At 33.9% G+C, this 12,477-nt stretch overlaps 1 protein-coding gene across 1 annotated transcript in view; it reads right to left on the minus strand.

Moving 5' to 3' along the window:
• Positions 1 to 12,477, minus strand: part of KCNT2 (potassium sodium-activated channel subfamily T member 2) — a 549,106-nt gene that overhangs the window by 364,176 nt on the left and 172,453 nt on the right. Inside the window, exons 4-5 of the mRNA XM_044674907.1 lie at positions 6,987 to 7,035; positions 6,345 to 6,404 (exon numbers count right to left, since the gene is read on the minus strand). Of these exons, the coding sequence (XP_044530842.1) occupies positions 6,345 to 6,404; positions 6,987 to 7,035 (109 nt within the window). The remainder of the gene's footprint in view (positions 1 to 6,344; positions 6,405 to 6,986; positions 7,036 to 12,477) is intronic.

Genomic DNA, 12,477 nt, shown 5'->3' on the forward strand with positions numbered 1-12,477 from the left:
TTGCCTCTATATAAAGGCATACATATACACACAGAGTAGAACATAAGCTTCTTGAGGACAGACTTTTAAAAATATTTTTATATCTAGTGCTGACTATATCACCTAATAAACAATAGATAAATATTTGTTGAATTTAACTGAACATATGTTATAAGAGATTGCTTTGATATTGACACTAAATGCCAGAAACCTCAGGAAAAGCAACCATAGAATAGAAAAAAGAACACAGTTCCTAATATGAGAACAACTATGACATCTTTTATTTAGACTTCAAAAGGGCGAATTATCTAGAGGTTTTGATCTAACTTGTTTGTCTTTCAAACAATTAGTGGCCATTAAGAAATGAAAGCACTTGAATTTCAGAAGTATATTGCACTTTTTTAACTTCAGATAATATACTTAAGTGTGTCTAAGGCTAGGTTTTGTCCTCTAAATATTCTAGGTCTCTTTAAATGACTATATTTTTAAACCACCACTAAAAGAAGAATTTTATAGTGGAAGAAGATTTAAATTTAGTATTAGAGGTGCTAGGTTAGAATCCTCCTTTCTTTCAACCCCTAAGTAGAACTTAACTTCTGTTCCTTAATTTTCTCATCTAAAATTTAAAGGGTTGATTAATATAGTCTTTAATGTCTTTTTCAGCTCCGAAACCTAAGATCTGAAGGGGAAAAAAATCAATGCACTGAGGTTTGGCTGACTATATTATCCAACAGAGAATAAATCAGTACTACTTCCTTTTTTTAAGCTCAGAGATTTGTTTTATCTGGTCCTACTTATGAATTCAGGGCTCTACCTCTTACCAGGGTTATTGAAAAGACTTCTTAATTGATTTTTTTCATTACATTTCTCCCCTTTTTAATACATCTTTCAAAGGGTTGACAAAGAAATTTTCCTTTAGTTGAAGTCTGATCATATTATTTCAATACTCAAAAAATTTCAGTGACTCACTATAGGTAATAGGATTAAATACAAACTGCTCAGCTTGGTAATTAAAGTCCTTCATGGTCTCACTTTCCAGTATAATTATATAATACTTCCCTTCACATACTCTTTGATTCTTACCCTACTGGTCTTTCTGCTATTCTTCACAATGATTCCATCACTTGTATTCTTGCCTTTGCATTTACTGTTCTCTATACCTTGAATGCACTCCATCCTCCCCTTTGTTTCTTAGGCTCCCTAGGTTTTTTTTTTAATTTCAGCTTACTTACTTTACCATCTTTTATATGAAGGCTTGGCTAATAACCCCTTCATCCCTCTGCTAGTATCTTCCTCCAAATAATTACCTTATTTCTTTATGTGCACATGTTGCTTCCATCATAGAGAACATAAGTTCTACAAGGGCAGAGACTATTATCCACAGATCCTCGCATAGTGCCTGGCATCATATGTACTTACAAAAAGGTTTGATTAATTGTTCAGACCAAGTGAAATTAGTACTTATTGATATGTATTTGTAGAAGAAGTTTATAGAGATTAATGATATGTCCTTAATTTATGTCTTCTTAATATTGGTTCTGTTTTAATTACTCAATTTCAAAAGCAACTACTTCTTGCATCTACCTTCTTCCTCCCTGCATTCACTTTACCACCTTATGACTGAAAACTAGGGAAAAAAAAACTCGGTTAGTAGTAGCCACAGTTAAAATTTTTAAAGTAATTCTGTGGAGAAGATGGAGAACTTAAAAATTTCTAAGATTGCAAATATTTTTAATTAAAGCTAGGCCTCAAAAAAAAATATATATATATATATAATGAGCCTAAAACTTTATGACAAAAGTTAACTAATTTAAGGATTCCTCATCAGTCATCATCCCTGAAAACCCTAGTCTCTAGTTTCTCTCAGTTTCACATCATCCTTATATTTTCCACTGACCTACTTAACCTAAAACAGTGTTGGTGAAGGGTTTCAAGATAACATACCCAAACTGCAACTTCAAGCAGCCTGTGAGCCCCCCCCCCCCACATTACTCCAGAAGGTGGAGGGAGGTTATGCTCACTTTGGGCTGCTGGATAGAGGGCTGAGGCAGCTCCCCCATCCTCCCCATGCTAGCCGGACACAAGTGCCAATACTTCACCAACACTGACCTAGAGCATCTACTTTACTCAATCTTATCTCATATAAGGCCTCCATGTAAATCTGAGCCTTGATATTTACATGTACATAGTTGTAGAAAGAGCCAGAATGGGTTGTGTCATAAACGCAATGCCAGTTAAGTTCCATTTGATGCTGCTTTTATTTTGTAAATGACAGAAGCTAATTAATTATAAATGTCATCAACTAATGGTATTGCAATGGAAAATTAATTTGAATATAATATTTCAAATTGATGCTTTAGAATAGGGCTGTGAATTCTGTAAAATGTGCCAAAGTTAATTTCATGTTGCCTTTGAGCCAACAAGGTGGAGAAAACACTTTCATAATTTTAGATTCATGTTTTGGCCAGACTGTGTACAGACAATTCTTGATGACTTGTACTAATGGAAGAGTTATAAATAATTTAAAAACAAAAATAATCACAAAACCTCTCTTTAACTGATTTTGGACTCAATTTCCTTCCCAATTTAAGCTATTTTTCAGTTCTGAAAATGACTTGTGAGAGTTTTACTTCTTTTATTTTTAAAATTATTTCTTAATTCAATAAAGCACAGTAAATCCCTTCTTTCTTTATCCCTTGGAGGGTATGTTCTGTATGTGTAAAAATCTACCATTTTCTGATTAATAGTTAAAGGACAGGAAAATTGGGCCTAAATTCCCTAAAGAAGTGAAGAAAAGTTCAGTTTTTTTATACTTCTCTGCAGTCCTTCATTTAACTCTACCACATGCCTCACCAAAGCTACATTCATGTTGGATTTCATTGTTGAACTTCACACAATAGCAATCAAATATTCCCTTAATTGTGCCACATAGATTTGATATAGTAATAATTCATATTTACACATCTATGATGTAAGGAAAATTCAAACCCTGAGAGTCAATGTAATATAGTGAATAGATGACTGGGCTTAAGTTAGGAACACTTAGGTTTGAATTCGTCTCTTTTATTTACTAGATAAATCAATCAGAGTAAGTTCTGAACCTGTCTGTATCTCTGATTCTTGAAGGAATTGAACTTGATCCCTAAAATCCACCTCAACTCTAAATTTATGTTCCAAAAGTTTTGACTACAGAGAAGGGAAGAGAATAAAAATTTAGACTGGGCTTAATTTCATTTCTCTACTTTAAGAATGCCCTCTCTATATATCACCACTACTACCAATACTATCAACATTCACTTATTTATCTTATGGGGAAGCAGAAGGGTTTGGAGCTCTTCAAACTAGGGAATCTGGATCCCAAGAGGGTCCAATGATTCTTGGGAATAGATACAGATTAGATGAAGAAGAAATTCCCACTATAAGCTAGAGTGAGGTCTCTGACCAGTCCCTACAAATAAAAATTCCAGTTAAAAATATAGACTTGAATCTGAGTGCCTTGATGCACCATCTAGAGAAGCATGTTGGAGCTAACTCTAAAGTCGAGAAGGAGGAAGAGAAGTCGAAAGAAGATGATTTAAAGTTTTTCAAAGCCAGGGTTCTTACTACTAGGCCCCACTTCATCATTATCTCTCACCCCAAAGAAGACATATATTTGGCAAAATCTGGGTGAGGAGAGAATGAACATGGATGATTCTCATATCCACAGCATCGAGGTACTCTTTGGTGACATTGGGAATTTCCTTTTCCAGTTTGGATTCCAGTTGGAATGAAATCAATCACTTCAGAACATAGAGAAATAACAAAATGTTAATTTTGATTATGGACAGGAAAAACAAAGACACTTTACACATGTACTTGAGTGATTTGATTTTGTATTTTAAAGAGACTAACAACAGTATAAGGAATTTATTTTTTGAAAACATTTCCCAGTCACAAAGTCTCTGAAAGGAGAGACTTACAATCTTTGAAAGGGGGAAAAATTCCCCCCTTTTCTCCTAGGCTTCATATATGATACCTGAGTACATTTAGGACTTCTGCTTTTCTGAAAGAAGGATGAAAACTATGGCAAATTCCAAGCTTCTCATGAAGAGGAGAAACCACTAGCCAAGTACTCCAAGTGAATTTTGAAGTAGAAAGAGATTACTTAGGTGCCCAATAGAGGCATGGCAGGTAGTGCCCAAGAATGAGCACAGTACTGGCTTAACAGCATGCTCTGGAGACTATGGAATCAGTAGAGATAATACACAAAATAGTAAAATGGTGGTAGAGGGGAGGGGAAAGGAGTAGGCCTAATTAGAGCAATATGAATCGAGTAGAAAACAATGGCATGCTTTTAGCATAAGTTTCTCTTACATGCATGCTGTTACCTATATTCTGTGCATCCACTCAAATACTCCCTAAATGTATCAATTCTTCCTATTGAAAGTATGTTAATTCCAGGAGAAAATGTACTAGTTTATGGGAGCAATGTTTTATTGGTGTTTTTTTCCTCCTACCTTCACTAAATTTGATTTGAACTAAATATGGTTTCTGGATGATTAATAAAAGTAATTATACCAATGGGGGTCTATGAGCTAAGATTTTGAGTAGCTATCACCCCACTGAGTACATTGAACTTCTACTGTTGCTTCTCTGGAAAAACAACTTTGCAAGTTGGGGGAAATCCCCAAGGGCCACAGTTACATAAATGGTTTCATTTTGTTTTTTAAATAACCCTTAATAGAAGTAATAGAAATATATCCCTATTTCTCATTATAAACACACACAAAAACTATAATTTGGCCAATGTTACACAGTTAGTAAGGGGACCCAGTGAGTAAAAAGGGCCCTGAATTTGGATTAATAGAGCCTTACTTTTGAGTTCTAGCTCTGCTATTTGCTATTTGTACACTATTAGGCAAGTCACTTAGCATTCCCATGAAGCCACAATTTCCTCATCTACAAAATGAGAAAAATGGATTAAATAATTCCTAAAAGTCCCTTCAAATTTTACATAATTCTATAAAGCTAATCTTGTGACAAGTATAATAATAAAACTATTTTTAATACTGTTTGATTAGTTCCTCATATTTCTGAATGATCTAGGTATTATTATATAGAAAACAACATATGTAGATTCTAGAATAAAGAATGTAGACTAATTCAGAGAGTATTAGGGGTGAATTGTATTCAAGTCCAAATCTCTCATTTCTTAAATTTTAAAATATTTTAAAGATCTGCATTATTTGACTATATGCCCTAATCCAAATCATTTTAAGATATTTTACAAATATTTTTGTTGTGAATAATTTTATTTCCTATCTCTACTACTTCTTCTTGACAAATTACATAACTCATATTTTCCTAGGCAATAAGGAGCAAAATGAGCTCTTTTGTTTCATTTTCCTTCAATTAAAGATGTTTATGTATCTTATTGGCCTTTCTTCTCCTGGAAACAGAATTTGGATTCTACTACTGCAACCCCAGGCTCAGATAGGTGAGTTTAATATGTTACCCAGAACCAGATCAGCACATCATTTTCCAGCCATTTTTAAACAGTATGACAATACCTTACCATCTGAGTCAAACTCTAGCTCTCCTTTATGGTTTCCCTATTAAAATGAAGTAATTGAGAGAAGAGACTATATTCTTATATTTTAGCATAATGCCTGACATATAAAAAGCATTTATTAATTTTTTATTCACTCATGAAATTTATTCATTTTTCTCTGCCATCAAACCCTTCTCATGTGCTATTGATTCATTTTCCCTCTTGTTGGATTTTGTTTTGGAGATTATTTCTTTTCTGTCTCTGGAATATTCAGAATCATTGAATTACCGACTTAGAGGGGACCTCAGCAGCCATCTAACCTATATGATTTCAACTGATACCTATAATACAATGCATACTAAAATAAACACAAAAAAGTGGATATTTTTCTTTCAAGAATATTCATAACAGAAATTTCATTCCATCTCTAGGCAGGCAAACTGGACAATTCTTATTGATTTTCTTGACAACAAGCCTAATTTGTCTTCCTTATAACTTTGACACAGAGAAAATCTCATTCCTGCTCCACAAAACAGCTATTCAGATACCCAAAGAAACCTCTCAGATCTTTTGAGTTATCTTTTCTACATGCTAAACAACTTCCTTAAACCAATCCTTATATAATGTATACTTGTCCAAGTAAAGACCTGGGTTTTGATGAATTTTTTCTCTGCACATTACTAATTAAATATAGATAAGTGCCAACTTCTCTGGGTTTCAATTTTTTTAAGTGATTTTAATCCATGATCTCAAAGAACTCCTATAAGCCCAATAAGATTATGGTTATAGAAGTGTTATATCTATCAAAGAGAAAGTACTAAGTAGAAGGACTTACCTTATAGCTCAAGTAACCAAGTAACACTGTTTCAAAGAGACTTATCAAGGCCACTGAAACCTAAAATATAAAATGTAAGAAATAGGTACTATAATCAGTAAATTGATTCATGTGTAGATTCTAACACAGAGTACAGTGATAGTTGCGTTATTTGTTACTTGCCACTTGCCATTTCTAATATTCCCCAGTATGGATCATCTTTCCATTATGCCAAATACCAAGACTGGACTAGAGTTATCTTATTAGATAGAAATGGCTACAATTAGGGGTAGATTGTTATTTATTGCTACTTTTTCTTTCATTAATTTTAAGCCATCAAAAGTAATGGCCAAGGTAAACTAGAACCTTTACCGGGACTTTATATAACAATTATATGAATAAGAACATGGGAAGAAAAAAGAAAGGATGCAATAGAAAAATAATTATAGAATCAAATTGAGTATAACAGAAACTATATATGTGTATCAATGGGAAATTAAGTAAAAGTCTTACCTTTGCTTAGTACTTAGAAACAAGTCCATCTTTTAAAAAACAATTGTTTTTCAAATATATTGAAAAGTCAATCAATTATATTGTAGGCCAAGCAATATAGAATATGGAGAAAACAAAAACATTTGGGGTTTAGAAAAATTAGAATATAACCTGTAAGCCCCATAATGGTAGACATCTTGTCACCCAAAAGATATGATACCTGTGAAGAAGAACGATAAAATTGATAACAAAGATGTCAGTATATGATTTCATACTTGAAACTATTTTAATGGAATTCATAATATTCAAATGATCTATAAAACAGATTAATAAAAATGAACAAAATAGAAATTAGACAAATTAATATTTAATTAATATTAATATTCAATACTACCTTTTAAAAAATCAGTAGTTACTTTTTATTGCCTTAAATCAAGACCTAGTATTGTGTCTGAAGAAATTGAAGGATGATTTGAACAATTAATATTGCAGAGAGGAAAATACATAGACCTTTTAAGCTTAATTCTCTTAAAATTCTGACTAAACAGTCAACCACATGAAGAACAACAGAATCAAGAATTTTGAATTGGATGGAACTTTAAAAATGGTTTAATCAAAGTTCTGTCTGTAGCAACAGGGGTCACCATTGCCCTGAGACATAATTAAGAAGAACTTTATACCAGCCATCTGGTTTTGTCTTCCTAAAAACTAATGATACTATTTTGACCTAATCTAATACTATGGATTTTTTTTCTTATTTGGAGACAAAAAAAAAGTTTCCCTATAACTTCTAGTCATTAGAACTATTGCCCTTCGGAGCACCAATGAAAAATAATTTCTTCTTCTTCTACATGAAAGTTCTTTAAATATTTGAAGAGTATTTAGAATTTGCTCTCTCCATCCCTCACCTCCCTTTTCACTCCCAAGCTAAGCAGCACTTGTTCCCTTAGTTGATACTCCTATGATATGATCATCTTTATCTATACGTACCAGTTTGTCAATATCTTTTTTAATATGCAGCCCTCAAAACTTGGCACAAATACGATATGTGAGACTCACCTTAAGTTGATGAATATACTTATAGAATAGCAAGCATCACAATTAGATTGAAAAGTGGACTTCATCATAAAAGAAAAAAAGCTATTTAAGAATAAATTTATCATGACTTCCAGGTTAAGAGGGCTGCAGAGTAGAAGCAGGACTCTTAACTCTCCTAACCCACCTACACATGATACCTCAAAAGGACACAAAAACCAAATCCAGATGAATGGAGGTACCCCACAATAGGGCACAGCATTGGAGATATTTGGGATTTGGGCATTTACTCACTATAAGAGGGTGAAATAGCTCTCAATAAAACAGGAGATGATCAATACCTCCCCCCACACCACCTACAGGGCCAAAGCAAGCTCACAAGAGTTAGAGCAACCTTGCAGCCTTCACTAAGTTCCTGGCAACTACCTGGGACAACCAGGGGCTGGCTCCAAAGAGCAGCAAGACTTAAAACCCCAAGAGGCTAAAGAAAGCTGACTTTGAACGTGGACTTTGAGCACCAACCTTGGGCTCAGACCTAGAGCAGAGGGATGCAGGACTGTGAAAGCAGCGTGCTGAGACTCTTAAAGGAGATTCAGGGGAACAAGCAAGGGGACCACCAGGAGGCTTGACCCTGATTACAGGTAGACTTAAGACCCAGAAGCTTAAAGAGCTCAGACCTTGGGCACAAGGATAAAGTTGAGAGGGGCAGGACTACACTGTGACTCAAGCAAAACATGCTCCATAGCTCTATATACAGAGAGCCTGCATGCCTCACCCAAACTTCTGACTGAGAAAGAAAAACAGCATAATAATGGCAAGCAATACCCAAGAACTAACCAAGAGAAAGAACAATAGGAAAGCATTAACACGGGATAACTATTACACAGAAAAAAATCCAGACAACAGAGGAGGACAAACAAGCAACCACATCAAAACCTTCCCCCCAAAAATGAAAATTTGTCACAAGCTCTTGAAGAGTTCAAATCTGAGATCATAAGAAAAGTGGGAAATAACTCAAAAGGAAATTAACAGTTTAAAACACAGAAACTCCCAATTAGAGAAAGATGCCAAAAAATTAAAGGAAATGATAAGCAAATTGCAGAACCAAATTAAAAAGCAGGAAGCCATGAAAAACAGGTTAGACCAATTTGAAAAGGAAAAATTGGAAGATTTTAACAGAAAACCAGTCTCAAAATGTAGAGTACCAGAAATAAACAGTTTAATCTGTAAATCCTATCAGATCCAGCTATAGCTGGTGATTATAACTAATTGATGACTCCTTTCATTATTAAAAAGTTTTCCTGTGTAATAAATCATTTTAATTTAAAGAAAAAGGGGAAATATGTGAGAAGCCAATAAGAGAATAGATAAAAATCTGAGACCCCTCTTTTGAACCCTTTTGTGATCCTTGTGATTTCTTGTTGAAAAGTATTGTGGCCTTATTGAAGAGCTTTAGGTTCCTAGGGGGTCAGCATTTAAAAAGTTAAGACTCTCCCCCTTTGGCCAGGAATGCAGCTGCCTGGTATAACCAAGACCAGAACCTTAGCAGGGGCAATTCAACCCTGAGAAAAATATTCCCCGACTTGGCTTTCTGATAAGAACCCAGTCAAATTTCAGCCTTCGCCTTGGTCTGTTCTGAAGCCATGAGACCCTTTGTGTTTTGATATGACATAATTTATAACTTCTGTGCATCTGCAAAGTTTCAGGGGAGTTCTTTTCTGTGAAATGAGTCTTGAGATATATATAATAAACTCCATGCTCCTGAAGACAGAGCTGGAAGCATGACCTAAAAGATGTTCAGTATCGATTATTTCCTTATCAACTAAACTGTCCTTATCAGATTATCAGAGATGATAAATAGATCTCGAGATCAAAAGGCCAGAATATAGCAAGTAGAAGCCAATGATCTTACAAGACTGCAAGAACTAATAAAGCAAAGTAAAAAGATTGGCAAAATAGAAGGAAACATGAAATATCTCACTGAGAAAATGACAGATCAAGAAAACACATCTAGAAAAGACAATTTGAGAATCAACACTCTTTCTGAAAAATCAGAAATTAATAGAAATTTGGACACTATGCTACAAGAAATTATCAAAGAAAATTGCCCTGATGTTCTTCAACAAGAGAGAAAAATAGACATTGAAAGCATCCATTGCTCACCCTCTACACCAAACCCTCAAAAATCAAACCCCAGGAATATAATTACCAAATTCAAGAGCTTCCAAGTTAAGGAAAAAATATTGCAAGAAGCCAGAAAGAGGCAATTCATATATCAAGTTACACCAATCAGGATTACACAGGATCTGGCAGCCTCCACACTAAAAGAACTCAAGACTTGGAATATGATATTCAGAAAGGCAAGAGAATTGGTTCTACAACCAAGGATGATCTACTCATCAAAACTGACTATACACTTCCAGGGGAAAGTATGGGCATTCAACAAGATAGAAGATTTCCAAATATTTGTAAAGAAGAAACCACAATTAAATGGAAAGTTTGATATTTAACCACAAAAATCAAGAGAAACATGAAAAATGAAATAAGAAACAAAGGGAAAAGAAAGAAAACTCTTATTTTTAAATTAGCTTCTTTAAGGGCTTCAATGAGATCAAATTATTTGTATTCCTATATGGACAAATGTCATGTGTAATTTTCAAAAATTATATTCACTATTACTAATTAGAAGAATTATTCGTAGGGAGAGGTTGGAGTACTAAATGGTCTAAGATGATATGGGAGAAAAAAAGAAGGGTGGGGAATAGAAGATGGCACCAAGAGAAACTTGAATGAATAAGAAAAATAGGATAATCTATACCACACAAAGAGGGCATGCGAAGGGGAGGGAATGAATACTATTATAAGGAGGAGAGGAAGAGAGCATTAATAGGTAACACTTAAACCTTACTCTTAGTGGGATTAATTCGGAGAGGGATATAAAATTTTATCTAACACTACAGAGAAAGTCAGAAGGGATAAAGCAAGGGGAGCAGTGCAGTGGGGAGTTCAAAAATGGAGGGGAAGAAAGGAGTGAGGGAATTCATTAGGCCATAAAAAGTAATAAGAGGGAACAAAAATGGAGGGGTTGGAAAGGGAAATAAACTAATTGGGGGGAAAAAGGGTAAGGGACTGATTCAAAACAAACCACTGATTTAATAGGGAATAGTGTAAGAAGAAGGAGCAGAACTAGGAGAAGATATCAAAATCTTGGGGAATACATACCTGATAATTATAACTCTGAATGTGAATGGGATGAATTCACCCATAAAACAGAAGCAAAAAGAAGAGTGGATTAGAAAACAAAATCCTACCATATGTTGTCTACAAGAAACACACATGAGGCAGGTGGACATACATAGGGTTAAGGTCAAATCTGGAGCAAAAGCTATTAGGCTTCAACTGAAAAAAAAGAAGGGAGGAGTAACAATTATGATATCTGACAAAGCCAAAGTAAAAATAGATCTGATTAAAAGAAATAGGGAAGGTAATTACATCCTGATAAAAGGCAGTATAGATAATGAGAAAATAACAGTACTCAAAATGTATGCAACAAATAGTATAACATTCAAATTTCTAAAGGAGAAACTACTCAAGTAGGAAATAGATAGTAAAATCATACTAGTGGGAAATCTAAATATGTCTCTATCAGATTTAGATAAATCAAACAAAAAAATAAGAAAGAGATAAGAGAGGTAAATGAAAGCCTAGAAAAATTAGAGTTAATAGATATGTTGAGAAAAATAAATTGGGACAAAAAGGAATACAAGTTCTTTTCAGCTGCACATGGTATATTCACAAAGATTGACCATACACTAGGGCATAGAAAAATGACAAACATGCAAAAGAGCAGAAATAATAAATGTAACCTTTTCAGATCATAATTCAATAAAAATAATAATTAGTAAGGGCCCATGGACAGGCAAACCAAAAATAAATTGGAAATTAAATAATATGATTCTCCAAGATCAGTTAGTTAAAGAACAAATCATAGAAACAATTAATAATTTCATTGAAGAGAATGACAATGATGAAACATCCTACCAAAATCTGTGGGACTCAGCTAAAGCAGTACTCAGGGGGAAATATATATCCTTGAATGAATATAATAACAAATTAGGGAGGGCAAAAATCAATTAACTGGGCATTCAAATCAAAAAACTGGAAAGAGAACAAATTAAAAATCCCCATATAAAAACTAAATTGGACCAGGAGGTCCTAGGTTCAAATCTGGCCTCAGACACTTCCCAGCTGTGTGACCCTGAGCAAGTCACCTGACCCCCATTGCCCACCCTTACCACTCTTCCAACAATGAGCCAATACACAGAAGTTAAGGGTTTAAAATTTAAAAAGAAAACTAAATTGGAGATTATAAAAATTAAATGAGAAATTAATAAAATTGAAAGTAAAAGAACAATTGAATTAATAAGACTACAAACTAGTACTTTGAAAAAACAAATAAAATTGTCAAAGAACTGGTCAATTTAATTAGAAAAGGAAAGAAGAAAATCAAATTATCAGTATCAAAGATGAAAAGGGAATCCTCACCTCTAATGATGAGAAAATCAAGGCAATCATTAAATTAAAAACTATTTTGCCCAACTATATGACAATAAATATAGCAATCTAG

Source organism: Gracilinanus agilis, chromosome 4 (genome assembly GCF_016433145.1).
Source record: "Gracilinanus agilis isolate LMUSP501 chromosome 4, AgileGrace, whole genome shotgun sequence".
Taxonomy (NCBI): domain Eukaryota; kingdom Metazoa; phylum Chordata; class Mammalia; order Didelphimorphia; family Didelphidae; genus Gracilinanus; species Gracilinanus agilis.